Source organism: Oreochromis aureus, linkage group 4, assembly GCF_013358895.1.
Source record: "Oreochromis aureus strain Israel breed Guangdong linkage group 4, ZZ_aureus, whole genome shotgun sequence".
Classification (NCBI taxonomy): Eukaryota; Metazoa; Chordata; class Actinopteri; order Cichliformes; family Cichlidae; genus Oreochromis; species Oreochromis aureus.
The window spans coordinates 3,198,600-3,223,780 of record NC_052945.1 but is presented as its reverse complement, the minus strand read 5'-3'; the positions used below and the strand labels follow the sequence as shown (position 1 = coordinate 3,223,780).

Here is a 25,181-nt window from a genome sequence, read left to right as displayed (position 1 = left end):
TTTTAATATGCTTCTTGATCTCTTTTTAAATCACACATCCACACAGTTTCAGCTTCATCGCACAGCTCCTCGTCTGGTTATGTGAAAACAACATGCGATTCATTTCCACTGAGAAACCCTGCAGTTTGTTTTGAGCAAGTACTTGGTGACAACACTGGTCGTGTGGTCTAATTGTGCACAGAGACAGGGATGCCTGCAGACAGATGAAGGGAGACAGAAGGTGCAAAGGCCGCTATGGAGGACCAGCACTGCCAAAATAATAAGGTCATAAATAAATGAATGGCTCAATTAAAAAAACAAACTAACATGCACATATACATTTGCAAAAAAGTATAAGAATGAACGAATCTTCCTTTAGCTGCTTGGCCTCTGTCTCACCTTGTTACTACCATCCTGTCCTGTCACACCAGCCCTTTGTTTTACAGATTCATGGGATGAGCTACATTTGTTACCTCACCAATATCCACGTCATTATTGGTAGTGACTGAAAGAATAAGAACCAAGATACCAGTAGTAGAAATGAGCGTAAAACTTAAGGTGCACTCCAAGAGAATACAAAAATAATTTAAGTGTCATCTTTTAACAATATGCAATACAAACACAGGACTGTCATGAGCAGGGGCCCTTTAAAGTAGAACGCACACACAAAATAAACAACAAGTAAATAAAAAAGCTTTCCTGAACTTTTTTGCAAAAATAATTTACCACCCTTTCAAAAAACAAACAAAATTTGATTTATCTAAATGTATCACTTTTCTTTATGGCTGACAGCTATTTATGAAACAAAAAAGTTTATTTATTTATTTGTATATATTTTTATTTTGTAATTAAAAATAATAACGGGCCTGTTAATTACTTTTACATGCCTATATTCTAAAACTTGTTTTTAATATTTGTTTTTTCAACACATTTCCAACAGCACTTGAAGGCAGCATCCCCTGGTAATCCATCAAAAACGTCTAGACTGTTAAGATCCCATTTGGCAGATTCTCCCATTCTACACTGATATCATTACTGTGATTGGACAATAATTATAAACCCCGCCTGCCAGTCCTTGACTGACAGACAGTTCACCAATAGCGAGATGCAACGAGGCTCTCTTGTAACTTCTGATTGGTGAATTGGTCTGGACAATATGAATGGCAAAATGTATTGTTCGACGTCTTCCCAAAGAGCAGCAACTTTGCGGTTCTCTAACTTAAGGCGAGTCCGTTAAATTGGTTTGTTTGGTCGATTTTGCTTGAAATTTCATCGTCAAAAGCGCCACGAGTTAAAGAAGACATGGAGAAGATTTAGAGAAGTGTTCAATCTGGTTAATTTGTCGTCGAACGGAGACAACTGTTGAGCGTAAGTAGCTGAAGTCATATGTTAGTCTCAGCGGGGATTTAAATGGTTAAACTCCGTTAGCCCAACTAGCTGGCTAGCGGTGGCTTGTTTGCAGTCATCTAACTTTGTTGTATACGAGTTAAAAACCAATAAGACTCTAAAGGAATGTGTTACTAGTATAAAAAAAAGATAAACTAAGTGCTAGGTTTTTATACAAGTCTTACGGTAACGCCTGCTCTTTAAGTTCCCTTTTCTTGGTCTCACTCACAGTGTGACCAGACTCCGTGTAAGTTTTTCATTTAAACTCGTTTAAATTACTTTATTTGCTTACAATATTTGTGGAAGTTGGAAATATTATTACGTTCTTGGACGCAACACGATATGCTCCTTAATTCGGCATACACTCAGGTGTTCGATAAACTGCACTTAAAACTGAATGTTCTCCAAGCACGCCGTTACACCACGGATAGCTGCGACTAACAAAATCTGAAAGTTCAGATTTATTTTGTATAAACACTGCTTCTTTTCGTGCCGGATTAATGCGAAAACTCACAAGAATCATCTCAAAAGTTTTCCTACATTGGGTCCTGTTTTTTCACAAGCCTGTGTAACAATTAAGATAAACTGGGTGCTTTCAAACAGTAGTTCAGCTCTTTATTGAAATTACCCACAGACTAGTGTTGGTGTGTAAGGGAAGAGCCTGCCCTGGAGATGGGGGACCGGGAGCCTCCAGTGTTTGGGTCCCTGGAGGAAGAGCTGGAGTACTGGAAGGAGCAGGCTGCCAAGCACCAACAGAGGTATGGCCCCTGGTGATCTTATAATTTTATTAATTTATAAACGCTAATCTGTATACAGAATGAAATGGATGTGTATCTTAATCTAACGTGACCTTTCCCCCGATATTAAGTGTTTTATTCTGTTTTATTGTTTTGCTCCAATAACACAGGAATTTCTCAAATTTTCCGATAAATAATGTTTTATCTTTTAGATGCACAAAATGCAGGAGCCCTTAGTTAATTGTCTTTTTTGGTATTCAGTTTTTTTTTTGAAAGGCTGTTTCAGTCTTAGTTGGGTACAGAAAACACAATCACACCTAAGTTTTTTTTTTTCATCCCCTCCATGAATAAATCACACAGCGACACAAATTCAGAAGTGTTTCTCTTACAGGCCAGATTATAGGATATTTTGCCAGTAAGATCGTCAGTTTTGTCCACATCAGCAGAGAAAATTAACCTTCAGGGGCTCTGTGAAGCTTATTTTCTCCTTTCCAGTTTAGTTTATATGACTCTGATTCCAAAACACGTGCAAGGTGAATGCAACGACTGGAAAATCATTTAAACTCTATATTTAATTGAAAATAACAGAAAACCTCAAAAGATTGTATGGATGAGTAAAATCTGTGCTCAGTTTGAATTCACTGCTGGCGGTGTGTTTAAAAATAGTTCGGACTGAGACATGTTTATCACTGCTTTGCATCACCTCTTCTTTTATCAGTGCTCGGAGTGTTTAGAAAATCAAGTGTTTCTCTGTTCTCAGTGGATATTGGATTTCAGCACTTCCAGCTGTCGTAGGTTTTTGTTTCATAATGTGCCAAATGTTTTCAACAGGTCAGGGGCCGCTAAAGCACGTTTAACATACCCGGGATATCTTTTCCTTATCTGGCTTCACTCGAACACCCACAGCCAGGCTGAGATAAATCAACCTGGGGTCTAACAGTGTAGCCGAGGCAGGGTTTGCAGCATCTGACCGATCAGAAACACGGAGAGGTCTGCTGGCAGCAGCAGGACATGTGTGAATGAGAGTTGGCTTTACAAGGTTTATTCAGTCTGGCTAGAAAACTGTTGCTATGTTCATAAAGTTTATTTTAAGCCTGGAAGGAAAGCTGACTAAAAGCATGACTGTACAAGTTAACAGTCTTCTCAGTATCTCACAGTATTTTTTTTTTTTATTGTTTCAGCTCCATCGCTAGGAGTGTTTAACACTCTGAGAATAAAGAACACAAAAGCAAAATTCAAATTTAGGTTATCAGTGAGTAAGAACGCCGTTTGAAGTTTACATGTTTAGGCTCATAGAACAATAAAATGGTTTTTAAATCGTACTTAATGGAACAAAAAGCAGCAGTGAAGTTGCTTCAGAGGATCTGTGTTTGTTACTGGTGCTCTTAAAAACTTCAGACTCTTACTATCTGTGTGCTGAGGCCCAGTTTGTCTTCAAGCAATGCTGATGCAAATTTCCAGAGACCCGATTGGCCAGTAGGAAGTGATTTCATACCTGTTGATTTGTGTTCTTGCTCCTGAGCAGGTTAGGTCTGGAGCTTAAGTTACCATGGTGATGAACCACATGTGTAATACTGCTAAACATCCCTGGGTCCTAATGCTGCCTGCTAGTACGAGCTTTCAGACTGCAGGCGGGATGGTTTAGCACCCGGGCTGTTTTAATCTGGAGCTGTGTGTTGGAGTCTGAGCAACAGACAAATAAAAACAGGTTATGTCTTTCTCTACAGCCTGAGTTAGGGTTAGGGGCATATGTCATTCAGCGTTAGTGGGGCCTTCACAGATGTTCATATTACCCATCTAATTTGCACCAATGCTCCACCAGGCCATTGCTGATGCAGGTCTTCTTGCAGTTTACTGATAAGTAGGTTGTGTCTTTCCTTTGGCCTGAAGAATGATTTCAGACACACGTTGCTGTAATCAAATGAAAAGTGAGAACAGATTTGTCAAAGACTATACATTTATTTGTAATTAGGGAGGTTTGCAAATGAAGGCCGCCTTCTTTTTCTTTTCATTTTACACAGCATCCAAACGTGTTTGTACAAAAGCTCGTCTGCAGACACACCTGGAAGAGAAACATTTAAAAATCTCTGGGTACACCCTCCCCCCCAGTTAAACAGCTTCCCATGCTGACTGTGGTTATGTTGGTCAAATTAAGTCCAGCTACATCTGGTTTAAATTGATCCAGATCTTTGTCTTAAACATCATCTTGGTCTGATTGTTTTCACTGGAAGAACCAAACTTACAACCCGAGCTGTATTCATTTATGAGTTGGGATTAATTTGCAGTGAAAATATCCAACGGTAACAAACATGCGGGTCATGTTCTGTGTGTTTTTAGTGCAGAGGAAGCTCAGGAGGAATTGCAGGAGTTCCAGCAGATGAGTCGGGACTACGAGGTGGAGCTGGAGACGGAGCTGAAGCAGTGTGAGGCGCGAAACCGCGAGCTTCTGGCTGCCAACAACCGGCTGCGCATGGAACTGGAAAACTATAAGGTACGGGAGACGGCAGGAGTTCTCAGTATTCTGCATCTCAGCTCTCCAAGCAAACCTCAACACTCTGAAAACTGAGACTCCACCAATGCAGAAATGAAACTTTCCAGCATTGGGCAGCAGAGAAGACCTCCAACGGAGCCCTAATTTTCAAGATACTCCCAGTGGTTCTCTAAAGCTACAGTCACAGTAGGGGAAACGGTGGTGGGAGACCACAGCATGACCAAAATTATTGCAACAGTGTGCAATGAACTTGAGCACAGGAACCAGGTCTGCGACCAGCTGCAGTCATTTACAATCTTTAAAGTGACTTTGGTGCGTAACAGTAGCAACAAGACAGTCGGTCTGCTACCAGCGTGCAACTGAATGAGGTGATAAATCAGCAAAAAGTGCAATCTGTTGGAGCCATGTACACTGAAATTCACATTAACAACTAGCCTACAGAGTCCTTTATGCCTGATTCAAAGTTCCTCCACAAATAGTGACGTAGTTGCTGCAGGATAATTTGCTTATTTTCCAGACATGCACATCAATTTTTAGTCAAAGTGAATATTTTAATGTGCTGAGCAAATGCAGCACTTCAAACACAGAAAAATAATGGGCACAGATTTCAAATATGAAAATCTTTGACGAAGCAAAATGAAGAGAAATCTCCACCTCATCAAATACCTGCACCACCTCACCTGGTTCATTTTGATGTGGAATACAGCAGCTTTACTGAGTCCCACTCCAATGAGCGAGTTGTCATGGCTATGAGAGTCAAGTTTCAAAATTTAGAAAGAAAAAGCAGTGAAAACCACAAATGAGACAGTTGTGTTCAATTTCCGGTCTTTCCTCAGTTTTCTGTTTATTTATTCACACAAAGTAAATGTTCAAAGGGTTATTGCACTGGTGACCAAACCTGTATTAGGCTATTGCTAATTTTTCACAGTGTTTGATGTTTAAAAAGCATAAATTTTGTCTTTTAAGATCCTGCAGAAACTCTGAAAGGAGCATCTGTGATGCAAGGCTGTATCTAAACCTGAACTAAAGTGTTCAGCCGTCTTTGAATTTGCATTCAGCCAACTGACCATTGACGCAGCTTTGATGAGGATTTGCATATCGCTCAGCTGATAGCGAGTCGGGTTTTCTGGCTCCAGTTTGCCTGCAGTGAAGAGGAGCCACTGCTCAGCGTAAGCAGGGCACTCTTCGCTCTCACAGAGGATCGATTCAGGCCGGAGAGAGGCAGCTGACGCCTCCTGTCTGTGTCTGGAGGGGATGGCAGTACCTCCAGAAGATCCTTTACAAATCTCATTAGTTTGCCTCACTGCTGTTCACAGAGCCGAGCGTGCACTGGCATTTTGAGGAGCTCGGTTAAAAAGCAAAAAGAGGACAATGGCACCGAGTTTGTTTATGGTGGGTGCTGTTCCCCCGGTGCCAGGCACAGTGAAAATGAGCTCATTGCATTGTGTTTTATGGTGAACTGTCCCCACACGCTGCATCTGCTGTTGCTCTCACTGCTCAGAGCCAACATCAACCCTGACACTTGCTTGTAATGATGATGGTGCCGTTTTCCCTCGGCAGCCTCGTCATACAGAACACAGCAGCCTGACGCTGGATTCAGACTTCTGTGGAGCGTCTGTGCAGACGGCCCCGGCATGACCGCCTGTGTGAGCGGCATCGATGGGGACGGTGGTGTCACCAAAACGTTGGAAAGAGGAATACAGAATAATTTACTCATAGATGTTGGTTTTTTTATATTAATAATCTAAATACGCAGCATGATTCATGACTAAAGCTTTGAAATAAATGGAGGAAATGCTGAACTCTGTCGTTGACAAGAAATCTGAGAAAATTTTGACGTCCTGGGCCCTGTTTCAGAAAGCCGGTTTAGTGCAAACTCTGAGTAAGTATACCCTGAGTTAACGAAAACTCTGGGTTTTCGGTTTCACAAAGCGAGTTTAGATTAATTCTGAGTGAGTTACTATGACGACACACTCCGTGAAGCTAACCTGCCCCCTAGCAGGTTTACTTCAACTAACCCTGACCTTCTCCGCCTCTTTGTCGGAAACCTGACTGTAGGAAGTGTCAGACATGGCGTGCCCCTTCCTTGAAGAGCCAGTAGATGTTGAAGCCCAAATTCTCCGCAGAGCTCTCCGCCGGGAGAGAGTGATTAGAGCGCGTTTGGACATTTTATCATTTCCTGATGATTTTCTGTGTGAACGTTACCGTTTGTCAGCACAATCTATAATTTATTTGAATAACATCCTCAGGCCTTATATTGCTCATGTGACACATCGCGACATTCTCTCAGTTCTGTACATATTATTTGTATTGCACTTCGGTTTTTGCAAACGGGAGCTTTCTGTATAATATTGGTGACGCTGAACACGTTTCCAAGGCTACCGTCTGTCGGGCAGTCAGGAATGTTACAGTTGCACTGAAACGTCTCCTGTACTCGTTTGTGGTGTTCCCCGGTCATAGACCCACAAGATTTATCAAAGAGGATTCCACAAAATTGCAGGTATCAGGATGAACAAAACTTAATTCATGATGTGGTGATACTTGAACTACTACTTAAATTTTACATTTATTTTCAGGGTTCCCAGGCGTGATTGGCTGTGTAGACGGCACTCACATTCCAATCATTGCTCCTTCAGTAAATGAAGGAGACTATGTGAACAGGAAGTCTTTCCACAGCATTAATGTACAGGTACATAGTTCCCTGTAGCATTTCAAACTAACAAATTATTTCATTATAGTAATGGAGTATAGTAATTTACCTCTTATGTAGGCACTTGTGTCTTGCGGGGTTATTGACTCAGAGGATGTCCCCGCAGAGATGCCTTCAGCCACAGGGCGCCCACTGTTTTGGCTGAGGGCCAACTGCTCAGCCTTTGTGAGTGGTGGTGGTGGAGGACCCCACCTGTTTTTCGCCCTCCGCTTTTTTTCTGTTGGCTATAACGGGTCACATTTGAGCATACAGAGTAAGCAAATATGTACTTGTTATATGCTCAGATAATTTCAATAAGTGCTTACAGAAAGAAAATTAATGTAGCCTCTAACTGCAATTGATTTACATAGGACAAACAGACCAAGCACTATGGCTCATAATGCAATTACACCTTACCTGTTTGGACTATATTTTTATATTTCATTTTTACTTGCTGCCAGGAACGTTTGGGGCCTGTTGGGTTGCACCTGCGCTCACATCACATCACAAAATAAAATGTATAACATAAAAAATAAAATGAAATATAATAAAATAACGTGTTAAATGGGTGGAAATCCCTAGATCAATGTTTAAATTAACACTCACGCATTGACTCTGTCGGCTATGTTTTGCCATGCGTGCTGCCTTTCTTTGCAGCTGAGGCTGTGTTACTTTTTCCCGCAAAAATTTGCATGTTATCGGCATATGCTGCCATCAGAATTTCGCCTCAAGCGCTGTAAAATACATTGACCGCGCCTTCTTTCCCTCCGTCTCCATGGTGACTCGCTTAATCTGTGCTCCACTAATCAGGGCTTTATGTATCCTCGTCGCGCTGCTTAAACTTGGGGTTAAAGCAACTCCGCGTTGATTGAACTAATTGTTATCAGCCTTTCTGAAACCGAATATTCCGAGTTGGACAGTTCGGGGTTACTCAACCCTGAGTATCATTTTTAACTCTGAGTTTTCTAAACCGGCTTTCTGAAACAGGGCCCTGGAGGCGAACCCTGGCAACTCAGACCACGGTTCTTATTTTTGAGGTGATTAAAAAAACAAACAAAAACATTGAGGCTGTACGAAATAAGAGACAGAGTTCAGACGGTCTCGCAGCACAGAAAACGCTTCATCTTGGAACGATTGTTGCTCTGCTAGATGAGAACTTGTTTTTTTGGTCTGACGAGGCCAAAATAACTCTGGTAAAGTTAACGAATCACCAGATTATGAAGAACTGAGCTTAAACATGGTGGACACGAATGAATCTAACATTTGAGCCAAAACTTTCAACCTGGCATAAAACATTCGACTGAAGAAATGTGAACATGTGAAGTGTTTTTGCGAACTGCGTGTAACAAAGTGTCTGAAGATACAAATGAAATTTGGTTCTTTGCTAACTGGAGACACGACACTGACTCGTCGCTTTCGTTTGGAGCCTTTTATGCTTGAATGATTCGTAGGTGGCTGTGAAGCAGCTTGACAAATAAAATGTTCTGATAGAGATCAGGTCCAAAGGCTGGACTGAAAACTAGCGGGAGCTAAAAAGCTCCTAACGTTTGACATTTGTTTATAAAGGTTGAATATTATGCCTTCAGTCGTGGTTTCTTCATTTGTGAGGCATTTGAAAGGTTCTCCGGTGCACTGAATTTGATTCTTGAAACGGTTTGTTTTTTCTAAAAGTTTATTCATTTATTTCTGCTTTTAAAGCTGAAATCAATCCTCTTGAATATTTGTTGAGGTTTAAGCCGAGTTCCTGAAGATCTGCTCCACTCCAGCCCCCAAGGTCTGTCTTTATTTTTCTTCTCATTCTCTCTCTGACTGTATTTTTATTTTTCTTGTATTTTCGTCCCTCCTGCCAGGATAAGTATGAGACGCAGCACTCTGAGGCCTGTCGGCAGATCTCCAGCCTGGAGGGAGACCTGGCTGAGACCACGGCCGTCCGAGACCAGCTTCACAAATACATCAGAGAGCTGGAGCAGGCCAACGACGACCTGGAGAGGGCCAAGAGGTCAGGAGGAGCACAAGCATGGTTTTACTGAATTTTGAGGAATAAATGAAGAGATTAAGTTAAGTGGAGGTAAAAGAAAACTAGAAAATTGTGCATCTGTCCAGCAAAACAGGGTCAAAACCAGCAGACGACAAATGTAAAGGGAAAAAAAACAAAACAACAACAGCTCAAACACTGCAGGGCTCCAGGTTTAATGTTTATTAAATAAATGTTAAAAAATGACATTTTGAACGTACATGCTCTTAAATCAGATGATGATTGTGGTACCACCTTAAATCACAGCGCCCAATCAGTTGTTTGATGTTCTCCAATTAAAATATAAAAATGAGCCTTAAGATAATCAAACTTTTCAGAAAACAAAATATTGTGTTATCGGTGTCTTATTGGTGCATGTGTGAGTTCAGGGTGGTTATGGCTTTGGGGAGGAAGCTGTTTTTGAGTCTGTGGGTTTTTATGCTGATGCACCTGCAGCGCTTCCCTGAGGGAAGCAGGCTGAACATGTTGAAACCAGGGTGGGAGCTGTCCTTGGTGATGTTTGCTGCTCTGCTGAGGCAGCGGGAGGAATAAATGTCCGTCAGGGAGGGGAGAGGGCAGCTGATGATCTTTTGTGCTGTCTTGACTACACTCTGAAGCCTCACTCTCTCCACCTTTGTGCAGCTGCCGTACCATATCGTGATGCAGTAGGTTAGCAGGCTCTCAATGGACGAGCGGTAGAAGGTCAGCAGCAGGTTGGAGTTCAGCTTGTACTTCCTGAGGACCCTCAGGAAGTAAATCAGCAGCTATAAATAAGAAAACGATGATCAGTCCACATAAAATCAGCATTCAAATATGAAGGTGTCCTTTACCTCAGAGACATTTTATTTTATTTTATTTATTTTTTTTGACTTTAGGACACTTTTAGTACAATTTACCTTCATAAATGAATCCTTTCTTAGTAACAGGTGGATTTAGATTTTATTCAGTTTTTTCAGTTTTGATCCTTCATAACTTCAGAAATTCAGGAGATCATGAAAAACACCTTTCATAGTTTCAACAGTAAAACTGCAGCGGCTCTGGTACCTGCTTATCTCCATGTCTGCTTTGCTGTCCTCTTCCTGGTCTCTGGTTATAGGGCAGACTTGCTGATTTTTCATGCAGTGACAATGTAAACGGTCTGTTTGATGACATTTCTGGTTCTGTGTCTTTCAGGGCGACCATCATGTCACTGGAGGACTTCGAGCAGAGGATGAATCAGGTCATAGAGAGGAACGCCTTCCTCGAGAGCGAGCTGGACGAGAAGGAGAACCTGTTAGAGTCCGTCCAGAGACTGAAGGATGAAGCCAGAGGTGCAGCGCTGCGCGATCTTTTTCTTTGGCAGGTTTCGTTCGCCTTTGTTTTTGCTCGTCTTCATCGTTTCTTTGCGTGTCTGCACAGACCTGAGGCAGGAGCTTGCCGTGCAGCAAAAACAGCAGGTACAGGAGAGGAAACCGTCCCTCAGCAGTGCAGCCAAAGACTCTTCTTCATCAGCGTCATCCTTCTCAGCTGGGCTGCCCACACCTCCTCTCACCCCGTCAGACAAAAGAACAGAAGACAAACCCGCGTCTTCGTCGTCTAACCAGCCCCTTCCCTCTGCCGCCACACCGTCCAGACCCCCCGCCTCCACAGAGCCCTTCAGCACCCCGCAGCCCCCTGTCAGCAGAGGTCAGTCTATGTGTTGTGGTGGTGTTAACCTTTTTACCCTCCAGCTGTTTATGAAGTGTGACTTTCTCAAAATGTGCTTGAAACGCAACCTGAGCTCGTCTATAATCAGCCATATCTGAGCCACAGCGATTCCAAGAACATGTTTTATGCCTGATTCAAGAAAACTCTCCAAAAAGTTTCAGATCCCTACAGCTAAACTCTTTAGTCACACTAAAACGACTATAAAAGCTTCTGGCATCATAAAAAACAATGCTGTTCTTTTCTTGCTGCTAATTATGGAATTGCCCGCGATAAGCGCTCATACTCCTCGGCTGAACTCCAACCAAACTGCCCGTGTTTACTGCTGCTGGGAAAGGATCAGCGGCGATCCTGATTGGTTGGTGAGCTGAATGAGCTGCCCCGTGGTGCAAACTACACAGAAAATAGTGGGGGCTCATTTTGTAGTTAGCAACAGTATCCAGGAAGACGAGAAAATATCATGTTTTTTTTGTTTGTCTTTTCTGAACAAAACATCCAGTGGAATGGCTGGAGCAGTACTTTTAATATAGAAAATCCCCTTTGGTGTTTATTTTCTGTGGATCCTGAAAGCTAAATGGGTAGTGCTCAGTAATGTTAATGTTCAGCTTTTATGACACAGATTGAGATGTGACCAGTTCCATCATCATTAAGGGAAAACTACACACCTCATCAAAAACCAGTAAAAGTGTGAAAACATGCAGACCCGCTTCATTTGTAAATACATTTGTAAGGGTCAGCTGTCCTGCGTGGGTTACCCTGATCCTGTGGAGCGGGTTTTGCAGCAGTAGTCTCAGTTCTGCAGCTTCAATTCAAGTCTATGTGGGTCCATGAGCCAAGTCTCCACCTGCTGCAGCTCTGTCGACAGGCGACCCGATCAGCCTCCCAGCAGAGAAACACGAGGCAGGAAAGGACAGAGCTGACTGGTCAGCAGTGGCTGAACTTTCACAATAAGAGTGTGACGATTGTCGATAAGTTTGAGTTGGCTACAGATGATGATCATTTTCTTGAATCTGATTTTCTGTGAATGTTTTCTTTAAATAACTGTTGTAACGAGTGTAAATCAGTCATCCTTGCTGCTCGTCTCTGTTTTCGTTATCACTGTGAGCTGCGTGTCTGTTTCTCAGGGGAAAGCCTGTCTGGGACCCCTCTCACCACGTCGGCAAGGATCTCTGCTTTGAACATTGTTGGAGAGCTGCTGAGGAAAGTCGGGGTAAGAAGCTCAGCTCATGTTTTTCATCATCTGACTTACTGTCATGTGATGCTGCAGGCAGTTTCTCCATTAAACATTACACAGACTACTTCTTCGACTTTTGGGAAGAATAACAGCCAGTGATTTTTCTTTCACTGGTACAGAGTGAAGACAGTAACTTGGCATATTTTTTAGATAAACAATAGTAAGATGGGAGCAAAGCAAGAAAAGCCTTAAAAATTATACCCCAAGTACTCTAGAAGGTACTTGGTGTCACATGATAGGAACATGTGACATGGCCGGTGGTTTGTGACCCTCATTACTTTCTTTTTTTTCTTCTCTGTTCAGAGTCTGGAGTCCAGGCTGGCATCGTGTCGGGAATATGTTCAAGAGCAGACGGTGAATCGCAGAGCCCACGCTGGTGGACAGGGGGCAGCAGCGGGTCAGAGCAACTCCTCAGAGAGCCATCCAACCAACGGCCTCTACAACAAGGGGTGAGCTTCGTGTCCTGATCTGTGCAGCCATGAAAGGCAGCGTAAGACTCACTGTGACTGTGTGCAAAGTCAGAGGACTTTAGAAGGTAAAGACCCTCCAGTGTTGGAGAAATGAGCACGAGGATGTCAGACTAAACGAGAAAAAGAAATTGGACTAACAGACTTTTCTAAAACCAGGTAATAAGTTACATTTGAGAACCGTTTAATCGACAATATTCAGAAGCTCTCTGAACAAAGGCATTTGCAGCAGAGAAGGCCAAACCTCCCTTTCACCGACCTCATACGTATCCGGGGAACCTTCATATTACTGAGAGACGCCTAAAATTTAGGATGCGTGTGTTTGGTCATCTAAACTTTCCACTGTTGCTTTCCTCGCCGGTCAGCATCGAAAGCGTTAGCGAGATGAACGACTGATTCTCTTGCTGTAACGTACGGTGCTGCAGTCGAATTAGTCACTCTGTTGTCTCATCAGAGATGACACTGAAAAACGTTCAGAGGTTGTGACTGTTTGCTGAGCTGCTGTGTACTTGTTGTGTTTCCAGGCTCGTTAAGAGGTTGGATTTAGGAGCTGGATCCAAGCTGCTGCTGTGAAAGTAAAAATGCTGCTCGGCCCGTCGTCTCCGTCCACCCCGGGTCTCCCGAACGTCACACAGGTTTCGCCCTTGTCGCCTCTTCAGGACACAGACTACAGAAGCTCTGTGGACACGTTACTCCAGACACGTCAGGACTTTTTGTTTGTTCGTTAACAGGACTCTTTTCAGCACTCGCACTTGGCTTTGAACTAATCTACTGGACCCTCTTAGCTCCTTTTGTTTGGATCTTCTTGTTTTTCCCTCTCCCTCTAAAGTTTTGTTCAGATTCAACACAAAGCGAGCTTTAGAGGTGTCTGATGGCTGAACACTGGACGGGCACCTTTATGCACATACCGGGGAAAAACTGCCTTTAAACCTCCCGACAGTCAAAAAGCTTCCACCATCAGGATGGTCTCTGATTTCACACAGAGAGGAGATGATAAGCACACGTGGTGGCCTAGAAAAACGATGTTTACACATTTTTACAGACTGAGCAGAGACTTTGACCCTACATTACTTAAGGCTGGGCAATGTGTCGATTTGGTAAATACGTCGATAATTTTCAAAAAATACACGGTTTACTTCTACACATAGTGTGAATAATGACTTGAAATTTAACGGTACATGTTAACTTAATGTTTGTAGTAGCAGGGAACTTGAGGAGAGGGAAATCGCTCCAGACTTCGTTAACAAAAACACATTTTTACTTCAGATCCAAACTGACTGCAGGGTTTCTGCCGCTGTGCTACAACCATGCCCGAAGCTGCTGGGATTAATGGCTTTTTCTAGCAAAAACTCTGCATTTATTATAGTAACTAAAGCTAAACTAAGTGTGGCGGTCCAAGTCAACTACCAAAAGCCCATCTTGAGTCAGGAAATACCCCGGAGGTGTTTCCCAAACTTCCACGTTTATTAGAATATTAATAATAAAAACTATTGAACGACTAACTCTGCCAGTAACCAGGAAAAGCCTCCAATAACATGAACTAATGATGAGCAGCTTCTGCTCTGGCAGGTAAACTTCCTGTTTTTGTGAATGGAGTCTGGTGGAGCGTAGCAGCTTCATGTTTTACCACAAAGAGCAACTGTGAAAAGTCTTCCAAGCAGAGCTTCCACTTAAACCCATAGTGACTGAACCTCAAAGAAGCAGCGTTTATGTTCAACAGCAGAACGAAAGGTGGAAGCAGACGGTTGGTTAGCGGTCATGTGACCACTCAGGATGTAATGTGTATTAATTGTTTTGTCCATATCGCCCAGCTCTAACATGACTGAAGATTTTACTGCTGACTGAGGCAGCAAAGCTCAGAAGAAATAGTGTTGTTACCTTTGACCTTTTATAAGGAAGTCACACACAGCCTGGTCACGGAAAGGTGACGTGAGGGGATTAAACAAACTCTGATTTTTTTTTTTTTTTTTTTTGAAGGATCTTGTGACACCAGGTGACCATTTTTGGATGTATCTGTCAAAGGTGTCTAAATGTGTTTATAATGATTAATTGAATGTGAGAAGTTGGCTCCTCTGCAGCTTCATGTGGCTCTTTGGCCTCGTTCTCTGTGGTTCACTCTTTGCCTTCCGGTTCTCGGGCAGTTCTCCATGAATTTCAGCTTAGTTTGTCAAAGATGGCCGATGCTTTTCTCTCCCTGTGACTGAGCTGAGTGTCAGAGGAAGTCTGGAAAAGTACCACTGTAGAGGTTTAGGATGCTGACGTTTGTCCAGTTTTTTGGTGTTTTCAGATGAATTGGTTTTCTGAGATGATCTGAAGTTTTTGCAGTCCTGATCACAATCCCAGTCACTGCTTGATCTTAATAGCTAAACTCAAACTAAAACCCAAACGTAAGATGAAATAAGTCGGTGTTGATGAGGTTCTGTGAAAGAAAAAACCTTTCAGTGCCTTAAATTTGGTAAATGTCCCCTTAAAATTTCCTTTTTTAACCCATCGACCTTTATAGCCCATAAACGTGATGAAGCTAGAAAAGATTACGGTGTTCAATCCACCTCAAACGGTTTTGATTGGCTTAATTATGGAGTTAAAGATCAGCTCAGGAGTTTGTCTGATTGTAGAGGAAGGAGTGTTTCCTCACAGATGAAGTTTATTTGTGGCTGTCTGTCCACACGTGGCGTTCATAATTCTGTCATCTACAATTATTTCATGAAGACTAACCGATGGACATAATGAGCTGGTCTAACTCCACCCTCCTGGACTGTAACTGGTAGTTCTTGTTCTCAGTGTAGTGCAGCGTAAACCGGTTCTTCACCACTTTGCTGTTTTTAGCTGTCAGTCCGACTGCATGATGAAACTTTCTGACACTAAAGAATCGAAGAATCTTCATATGAAAATCAGCAGTTATTTAACCGTGACGGCCAACGAGACGAGGAAGAGTCCAGACCATAGTTGGAATAAAGTTTCAGTAGCATGTTTTCAGACTTTAACAGGAAGTCTTCCTTTTCTCCACATTCTCCAAGTTAAGCTGAGTAATGCCAGGAGGTGTCAGGAGAATCTCAGCTGATCGGCTGAAATATTTTTACCTCCATTCATGTCACCCAGCTCAAAATTTAGTCTCCTTCTTTGCATAAACTTTGATTCTTTTTTTCTGTGAACGCACTAACTAATAACGCTCAGATGAAGAAGATGAACCCAATAAAACCGGTTTTATTTCTCTCTGTGGTGGAAACTTTAGGAAAGATTAGCCGTGGATATTCATCGTTCCCGGATGATGATTGCTAATGATCCTGGAGACTTCCCTTCAGACCAAAGTTTATACTTAAAATGTCTCACTTAAATCACCAGATCGACATGAAATTTACAGGTAACATTAATGCCTCTAACAGGGTGAACCTTTATAACTTATTGTAAATTCCTGCATTAAAAAAAAAATCTACTTATTAACCTTCCAAAACGAACCAAAGCTACTGACAGAATGTGAATAACTGCTATAAATTTATGCCCAAATTGTACCAGGATAGAGTGCAGCAGGTCTGGGAAACAGCCAACATCTGGTGAAACACTGCCCCCTGCTGGTGAAAGAGTGCAGACGGTAGTTACAAAAAGTACCTCTGACGACCCTCAGGATATTTCAGATGAGCGTTTATGCTTAGAAAACTGTTTGTTCCGTCCGTTTGATGTTATAGTTAACATGTGTAGATGTTAGATGATTCTAATGATGGAGGTTTGTGAGATCTGTGTGGCAGGCAGGTAGTTTAGGCACTTTTTAGTCTGTGGAGACGTTTGTTAGATCCCTCTGCAGGGCTACTTCTGTCTTTCCAGGAGTGAAATCTGGAACATCTTCTGTTTCTGAGGAGATTCGAATACTTCAGTGAAGGCTACTTGTGTTTTATGTTAAAAAAACGTATGTCGTAGTGTTATCTACTCACTGTAGGGTCACTAAAATGTAGGATGAGGATGTGTAGGTTGGGTTGCTCAAGTCTTGAGGCAGGACTTGTTATAAGTAGCTGCTCAGGGTGGGTGTAAAGCAACAGGCTCTGGTGTTTTTCTTTTGCCTTATGTGACTCTGTAAAATAAAGTGCTTGCATGCTCACATGAAGTGCTGAAGACCTGTTCTGGCCTTTGTTTTTTTACCTTCAGCACTGCTTCTGAAAAAGCAATAAAACTTGAAACGCATGGAAGGATTGTACTTTTTCTTTTTTATTTATCGCAGGAAGTGCAAACAGAAAACATCTGTAAGGGTTTGGTTTCAGTTTAACATCATTTCTGTGGTTTACAGAGCACAGACTCCTGCTTCACCCTTCACCAAGTGTGGGGGACTCTGAGCCTTGGCGTTCGTATCTGTGAGATTTAAAACCAAATGCGTCAGGAATTAATGTGGAACCATTGGGATACATTCAGTTTCCAAACATACAGATTTTCTCTAACTATTCCTGAAACCCTCAAAGAAGTCCAGAAAGGATCGCCTCGGTTTGTGCACTGAAGAGTTAGATATAATCTCCTGCATCCCGGCAAAGCCAGAAGGTTGTTTAGAAAAAAAAGATCCACAGGTACTAATTTTACAGGAAAATCACACTGACAACACAAACTGAGGCGAGCAAGGCCGACTTCTTATATAGGAGTTACTTAGCTTAATAACAGTCCACAAAACTTGCAGTTTATGTCACAAAAGCTGCAAACGCTCATCTGAAGTCTGCATCCTAAATTCCTCCTGTGTGTTAAAGCAGCGCAGACAGTTAAAGTGTGACAGCAGGATTGGAGCTGTTGTCTGAACCTCGCTTTATTCAGTTTGACATTGTGAAGCCAGGATCCTCCCCACAGGTACGGGGATGGTTTTAAAAACTGTGCTTTTATCCACCTGTTGTACAGTTTAGAACACAGTTTACCGTAAATGAAAATGAAGGTATTCCAAAACTCTGCTAGGCTTGGTTTTTGGGTTTGTGCAGTTTCACTGTATCTGATTGGCTGAGTAGACCTTTATTAAAGGGTGATGCCGCCATCTGCTGGTTAGGAATGCCCCTAACAGCACTTTAAAGGAGAACTATTGAGCTAATTAATTTATCTTAAAGCTTCTTTGTTGGTCCAAAAACTGCCGCAGTGTTGCACTGTAGACACATCCTGCTTATGTCTGTCTCCACGTTATGATTCTTTGACTCCATCTGAGGAGCTTTGCATGATTCATATCCCATTTGTCCACCTTTCTTCTGATTGGCTGCCCATCAGCAGGTGTGTGTGGCTTCTGTGCCTGAGATGAGCAAACTGTGATAAACAGTGTTTAGAGCAAAGCCGGAGCTCTGGGCTCACAGGGATTCATGTACATAATCATCTCATTATTAGAAGCCCTACATGAGCGTAGACTGCTGGAACAGTTCGAAGATTTAAATGTTTTCCACCAGTTAATTATTAATAATTCTTCTCCAGCACGTCTAATTCTTTCTCCTGTGGAGCTGCTGTCAGGAAAGGGATGAACAGGCTCAGATGCAAAGCTGCAGATATTTGTGGACCTCTGGCCCTGTGGTGTTCATGTTGTTTTAACTGGGAGGTTTTTTGAAAATAAGATTCCAATTAAATTTTACCTATTCAGTGAAATTAATTTCTATATTTCTATAAATTAGAGCGGCAGTGGACTGGAGGGACTAATGGAGCTGCAGCTTTGGGGGGATAATAGGACCCAAAATCTTAAAGACTGAAACAAACTCATAAAAATCGGCTTTAGGAGTTTCTGGGTGAATTTAGGAACCTTACTGTGATGTTTTACATGTATTTGCAGGGATAAAATGTCCTTACTTGGACATTTCACATAAAAACCTGAAACATCATTTAAAAGAAGCTGAAACCAAACAGGTGAATATTTCAAGCAGCAGAAAATGTTTTTTAAAATAATAATTGGAGATATGTGCATATTTATGGAACAACAGAAGAAGGGAAATTCATCCACAAAGAATCATAAATTAAATAAATTGGTCTCAAATCTCACAGATTATTTCCTGTAGTAACAGATTATTATGTATAAAATGTGAAAGCGTAGGCACAGAGGCTTTAAAATGTTCTCAGATGTGACAGAAAAACAACAAATTCTCACACTGAGGAGGTGAAAGTGGAACATTTTGGAGAGGTTTTGGTCATAAAATAACATTTTACTGACTTTTAGTGTCAGAAATAATTTAATAAATAAAGAAAAGATCAGAGTAACAGGTTGGTAGAATTGTATGGATGAAGTATTAAATACTTGCACTAATATTTGGGACATTAAATTGTAGCTTCAGGCTAATAAATGACATTTTTTTGTTTTGTTGGAGATAAATGTGGTCCGTCCACATGTTGTCTCTGTGTTTGGAATAACTTAAAAACAAAACTGTATTTAATTCAAACATAAATCCTTAGTATTGATTAAATATCCAGCTCCTCCTGTGACTCTAAGCTTGGTTGTTTCCTAAAACACTTTTTATCCGCTCCTGGCCGTCTACTCGTTGGGGGAGCAGGTGTAGACCTCAGCACGGGGCTCCAGAGGTGGGGTGCGGGCGGGTGAGGAAGGTGAGGGAGACTCTTCCTCGTGCAGCTCCACCGAGTTCTCTTTGATGTTGCTCCTCCGGTTGATGCTCCCTCCAAGCCCCAAGCTCCTCATGCTGCCGCTGCTCCGAGGAGTGGAGCTGCTGTACAACACCTCCCCGCCAGCACCGCCGCCGCCACGCCTGGGAACACCCGACACATCGGGAGGAAGAGGAGGGTCAGAAAGAGAGGAAAGACTGCAGAGGAAGAGGAAAAGGGCTTTCTGCAAAGCAAAATAATTAAGAGGTAGGGCCTGAAATCCTGAAGCAGGAGTAAACTGAAGGCAGAGCAGTGAGGAAGATGAGATTTAGGAGGGGGAAAAAAAAAAAAAGCCCGCTGAGGAAGAGGAGAACATTCCCAGAAGGCTTTGAGGGCAGTTTGCAGATCAGAGGCGCCTGAAGACGAGCGTGAAACAAGAGCAGCGAGACATGAAAGGAGGAAAAGGAAATTTAAAATCACAAGTGAGCTCGTCCTCGACGCTCAGCCGCTACAAACACGAGAGCGTTTCATTACAGAGAATCGAGCATCAACAAAACACTTTGATTTGTGGAAACTGTCACTGCGGCTCATTTATGAAGGAAGTGTCCCGTTAAAGCTGAGCTCTGATTGGTTACTGAGAGGGCGCCGATGCTTCCAGCATGTCAGAGCGCAGCATTAACCAAAGATCCCCACCTTAACACCCGGAGGAGACACATCTGTTTGGGGCATCCAGTGTAGAAACTAGCCGGCATACCTGCTGTGGTGACTCGATCAATGTTTTTAGCACTTAAACCAGTTAAGTAGTTTTAATGTAGAGTTATTAACTTACCAAATCTAACCAACTAGTTTCCAGCATTTAATTTGGTCAAGTAACTTCTGGCATCTCCACCTAAACAGGAAGATTTTAACGACTACACCTAGACAGGTAGTTTTTCTGCTAGAGTAGCCTAATGCGTCCTAATTTGTCTGTTATGGACTCTCAGGAGGTTAAACAAGTTCTTTGGCCATCCAGCTTTTTTCTGATTGGCTGTCTATCTTAAAGACAAGGTTTAACCAGAAGGTAGGTGGGGCTTCTGTGCCGTGTGACCATATTAGCAAGATCCTCTCTGTGTGATGACGTTCAGATTCAAGAGAGGACAAAACTGAAACTGAGGGATTACTGTTCATACACTGATCAGGCATAACGTTATGACCACACAGGTGAGAGGAGTAACACTGATTCTCTTCATCGCGCCAGCTGTTAGTGGGCGGGATATATCAGGGAGTAGGTGAACATGTCTCCTTTTTGCAGACCAGCAGACCAGAACATGGAGCCCTACCATCCACGTGGATGTTACGCGTACACCTACTGAAGCATCGTTGCAGACCATGTACAGCCTTTCATGGAAACTGTACTCCCTGATGGCTGTGGTCTCTTTCAGCAGGCTAAAGCTGCAGAAATGGTTCAGGAATGGTTTGAGGTGTTGACTTGGCCATTGAATTCCCCAGATCTCAATCTAATCGAGCGTCTGTGGGATGTGCTGGACAAAGACGTCTGATCCATGGTGGCCCTGCCTCCGAGCTTACAGGACTGGGAGGATGTGTTGTTGGTGCAGGTACCACAGCACAGCCTCAGGGCTGTTTTGGCAGAAAAAGGGGACCAACACAATATCAAACAGGTGTTTATGATGTCACGCCTGATTGGTGTGTACTCATCTCACGATAAGAAATTGCGTCAATGCTTATTATGATCGCCCACTGTGGAACGGCAGATATGAGAGGAAACAATTTTTTTTTTTTTTAATCTTGTTTCAAACCTCAGAGCAGAAAAGGCGCTGAGGTGAACTTTGCTCACATTGTTCTAGTTTTGCTTCGCGGTGGGTCGACGTATTTATCAAACGTCTCTGTGCTCGGCGAGACCTTCGTTACCTGAGTTTGCTCCTGAGCGAAGCCACCTCTCTGTTCAGGGCGTCGTTGGACTCTGTCGCCTCATCCAGCTCCCTCTGCAGCTTCCTGCGGGCCGCCACCACGCGCTGCGCCTCCTCCTCCGCTTCCTCCAGCTGATGCTTCAGCTGCTTCACCCGCACGTTGCTCTTCTCCACCTGCAGGGGGCAGACACGGTTTTATTTACAGTTTGTAAATGACCCAAACTTCAAACTGTCGTTCATCCTTTGATCTTGCGTCACCTGATCTCTGTACTGCTGCGCCTGCTTCCTCTCGTCCTCCATCTGGATCGTTAAATCTTTCAGTTTCTTCTCTTTCTGGCGCAGATTCTTAGCGTTGGCCTGCCGCTCTCTGCACAACAAAGTGGCACAAAATCATCTCCTCAGTGCTCGTCCCATGTTGAGTTTGGGATCGACACTCCTCTTCCCACCGTGCACCCTCACCTGCTCTCCACCTCCAGCTGCTCCTCGGCCTCTCGGAGTTTGGCCTCCAGAGCAGTGATGGAGGACTTGAGTTTGGAGCGGCCCTGGTCCTCCAGCTCCTGCAGCTTGGCCTTCAGCTCTCGGTTCTGCCTCTCCAGCTGCTGCCTGGATCCCTCCCTGCTCTGAGCAGAAGACCTCTCCGTGGCCAGCTCTGCTCCGAGCTGATCCACCTGCAGGAAAATCAATTTCAGTGAGCGTCCAGTGGCCATTAGAGGAACTGAACTTGAGAACCAGCTTCATTTGTCAGGCCTGAAGCTGCTGTTCTAAAATGTGCTGTAATTAAATGAGAGATGTGAGACGATCATGAACCTACCAGCTGCTGGCTCTTCCTCAGCCGGTCGTTGAGGCTCTCCATGTTGGCCTGCTCCTCCTCCAGCTCCTCCTCCAACTGGCTGATCTTCGTCTCCAGACGACGTTTTTCATCGGACAGCAGTGACCTGAGCGAGGACAGTCAAGTCAGTTTGATTTCTCCATCAGAAGACTAGAGATATGAATTACTCAGATATTTAACTAAATCTAAAAACATGATTGGCGTACTTGCCGATTCCTGATTAATTCATTTGCATTCAGATAAAATCTTAAAATCTCAATGACAGCCAGCTGGGACGACCTTTAGTGGATATTAATGATTCACAATGTAGGAACTCCAGCAACACTTAAGGGAAGATGAACAACTTTAATAATTGACCAACGCGTTTCGGCTTGTGGCCTTCATCAGGGTCATGCGTGGATATTAATGATCCCTAGATGACAAACTCCAGTGAATTTATTGATCTCATGGAAGTGAAGTTAAGGCTTGATGAGACTCATGTTCCTCATTTTAAATGCATCAATAATACAAGACACCTACTTTCCAGATGAGTTATTGGCCAGTTCCTCGGACAGCTCGTCTCTCTCCGTCTCCGCCTGCTTACGAGCTCTCTCAGCAGCTGCCAACGCCTGGACAGATGGAGACAGCAGTGTAAGAAACAAAATGATTTCCAGAGGACAACCAGCGTAAGGCTGGTGAAGCCTGAAACCTTTATCGCTCCAAAAAGTGCTAAAAAACACTTGGAAGAAACTGATCCTGTGCACTGGTGTGATTAATCGCATAACGATAATGAGTATCTGTATTTGATTGATTCAACTTGCTGTAAAAATCAGTTTTAGCTCTCCAGGCACTCCCTTTAAACCAGATTTCTTCTGAATGCCCCTCCTCAGGTGGCCATATTGGGTCGATCCACTTCTCTGTGATTTCATACAAACTAAAGACTAAAAACTGAACGTGCAGAGCAGGCAGCTCCTACGGCTTTACCTCATTCAGATGCATGATGTCGGCCTCCATGGCCTTGGACTTGCGCTCAGACTCTCTGGCTGAGGCAAGGACCTCCTTCTGGGCTGCACGGGAGTCCTCCAGCTCCCTCTGGAGATCCTTCACCTGGCCCTGTGAGGAGAGCAAAGAGGCTCATGCGGGGTTTTGAATTGGTTTCTAAATACTTCAGCTAGTTACCCAAACCTGCTCAGGCAAAATGTGAAAATACAACAAACTTGGTTATGTTTAGGACTTTTTAATAATTCTTTTAGCCGATGATTCGATATCAAACTCAGCTTCAGAAATGACAGAGTTCAGAGAAATAAGAAGTCAATAAAAGAGTTTGCTGACCTGGATTTTGCGGAGCTGTTTGAGCGCCTCGTCACGCCCCCTGCTGGTGGCCTCCAGCTGATCCTCCATGTCCTTCAGCTCCCCCTCCAGCTTCTTCTTCCCGGCTGAAGCCTGACTTCGCTGCTTCCTCTCCTCCTCCAGCTCCGACTCTAGCTCTCGGACCTGACGGACGCCGAGAGGAAAACATTAGCTGTCTGAAAACTCGCGCTGGGGCTTTTTTTCCTGACATTTTGCTTAGCAAATGTTCTCAGTAAGTGCACTGGACAGTTCTGTTCTTACTCTGTTACATCAATGATAGCAAATCAGAATCTTTCTAAACCACTACCTGCAGTCTGCATCCCACCAGGTCTATTTCTCCAGATAAGGAAACAGATTAACCTCTCAGTGTTCAGGAGAGAGAAGTCTGCACCACTAAAGCAAAAAGCAGGAGGACCTCAGACCGAAGAAACATCAGAGTTTAAGGAGGAAGCCAGTTCAGAGAAATCAAACTTCTTCTCCTTCTCAACTATTTTCTTAATTCCAATCTTAAAGGACCTAAATTATGATGATAAATTCTAAAACTGAAGCGTGACGAGGTGTGAGTGTTTACAAAATGAGATGAAGTAAAAACCAGCGGTGGCGAGGTTTCCCGACCTGTTTGAGGAGCTGCTTCCTCTTCTCCTCTCCGAGCTCGTCGCGGGCCTGCAGCTCCCTCTCGTGCTGAGCTTTCAGAGCCTGACTGTTGACCTCCAGACGCAGCTTGGCATCCTCGGCCACCTGGAGCTCGTCCTCCAGCTCCTCCATCTGCGTCCTCATCTCCTCCACGATGGCCTCCAGACCGCGCTTCGCCTTCTCCAGGTCATGCACCTGAAATATAACCAGAAACACATCCACCTTCATTGGAAATACTGACCACAGATAATTGGAGTCACTCGTGTTCAGGTTCAGTGTTTTACATTCTTTCCCACGTCGTCCTTGGAGCTGATGAGATCTTCCATCTCGACTCGGAGCGCCTTCACCGTCTTCTCCGCCTCCTCCAGAGCCTCGTGGCTTTCTTCCAGCCCTCGGGTAAGAGCCAGCACCTTTGTCTCCTTGTCCCGCACCTCCGCCTCCGCTCGATCCCGCTCCTCTGCATACTTACAGGACACAGTGCGCTCCTCGGCCAGCATCTGATGCACGTTAGAGATCACAGATCATTGCAAGCCCCAAAAAGCACTGAGAGAAGCTTTTGTGATGGGTTTTAAACATCTGGTTCCTGGGACCGAATCTCTCTAAAAGCCCGTCTTTAACACGAGCGGAAACAAAACTGGAAAAACTGAGAGCAGTGGGTGGGTAACTGAAGCAGTCATTGTGGAGCTGCCAGACCTGATCGAACTTCTTCTGCTTCTTCTCCAGGTTGGAGACGAGCTGCCGCTGGCTGTCCAGGTCCATGAGGACGTCCTCCAGCTCCTGCTGCAGCCGGCTTCGGCTCTTCTCCAGCTTGTCGTAGGCGGAGGCCTTCTCCTCGTACTCTGTGTTGGTCGCCTCCAGCTCACGCTGCAGACGCTTCTTCCCTTCCTCCAGCAGCTCCACCATCCCCGACATCTCGTCCAGCTTCTTCTTGTAGTCGGACAGCTGAGAAAATTCAGAAGAATGAGAACTTCACTGTGAGAGAGGATGAACTGAAACACTAGGAAAAATCCCAGTTTGCCTTTGAAATGATTCCTTCAGAGACCCGGAGCAGAGCTGACCTGTATGTTGAGGCTGGACACCTGCCTCTCCACGGCCCGTTTGGCCTCAGTCTCCTCCTCCAGCTGCTCCATGAGGCTGTTCCTGTCGTCCTCCATCTGACGCAGACGCCCAGACAGATTCAGCTTCTGACGCGTCTCCTCTGACAGCAACTCCTGAAACAGGAGGAGGACTCTGTTTAGAAATCTGGCTTCATGCATCACAGCATTTAGCAGTCACGGT

The 25,181-nt window shown here is 43.8% G+C and overlaps 2 protein-coding genes across 7 annotated transcripts in view; one reads left to right on the top strand and one right to left on the bottom strand.

Moving 5' to 3' along the window:
- Positions 1–1,128: 1,128 nt before the first annotated feature.
- On the top strand, positions 1,129–16,858 carry LOC116314263 (nuclear distribution protein nudE homolog 1-B-like). The gene is made up of 9 exons (XM_031732234.2): positions 1,129–1,347; positions 2,000–2,123; positions 4,440–4,593; positions 9,133–9,281; positions 10,470–10,606; positions 10,695–10,961; positions 12,104–12,189; positions 12,517–12,662; positions 13,205–16,858. Exons 2-9 carry the CDS (start codon positions 2,038–2,040, stop codon positions 13,251–13,253), a joined length of 1,074 nt encoding a protein of 357 aa, XP_031588094.1. The 5' UTR covers positions 1,129–1,347; positions 2,000–2,037; the 3' UTR covers positions 13,254–16,858.
- Positions 16,856–25,181, bottom strand: part of LOC116314264 (myosin-11-like) — a 31,676-nt gene continuing 23,350 nt past the window's right edge. For 5 of the 6 annotated variants that reach the window (XM_039610566.1, XM_031732235.2, XM_039610567.1 and 2 more), the window contains 12 exons: positions 24,962–25,114; positions 24,597–24,845; positions 24,188–24,400; positions 23,886–24,098; positions 23,253–23,414; positions 22,905–23,033; positions 22,461–22,549; positions 21,924–22,047; positions 21,572–21,780; positions 21,371–21,479; positions 21,114–21,286; positions 16,856–19,369 (listed from right to left, as the gene is read on the bottom strand). In XM_039610566.1, the coding sequence (XP_039466500.1) occupies positions 19,141–19,369; positions 21,114–21,286; positions 21,371–21,479; positions 21,572–21,780; positions 21,924–22,047; positions 22,461–22,549; positions 22,905–23,033; positions 23,253–23,414; positions 23,886–24,098; positions 24,188–24,400; positions 24,597–24,845; positions 24,962–25,114 (2,052 nt within the window). In that variant the 3' untranslated portion in view covers positions 16,856–19,140. Of the gene's footprint in view, positions 19,622–21,113; positions 21,287–21,370; positions 21,480–21,571; positions 21,781–21,923; positions 22,048–22,460; positions 22,550–22,904; positions 23,034–23,252; positions 23,415–23,885; positions 24,099–24,187; positions 24,401–24,596; positions 24,846–24,961; positions 25,115–25,181 lie in introns of all 6 variants that reach the window. The other variant, XM_039610570.1, reaches the window with a different exon arrangement.

Excerpts from the sequence above, each read along its gene's own strand:
- LOC116314263 (XM_031732234.2), top strand. The coding sequence starts at position 2,038 with ATGGGGGACCGGGAGCCTCCAGTGTTTGGGTCCCTGGAGGAAGAGCTG. Across the intron at positions 2,124-4,439 it reads GCTGCCAAGCACCAACAGAG|TGCAGAGGAAGCTCAGGAGG; the intron begins GTATGGCCCCTG and ends GTGTGTTTTTAG. Across the intron at positions 10,607-10,694 it reads ACTGAAGGATGAAGCCAGAG|ACCTGAGGCAGGAGCTTGCC; the intron begins GTGCAGCGCTGC and ends GTGTCTGCACAG.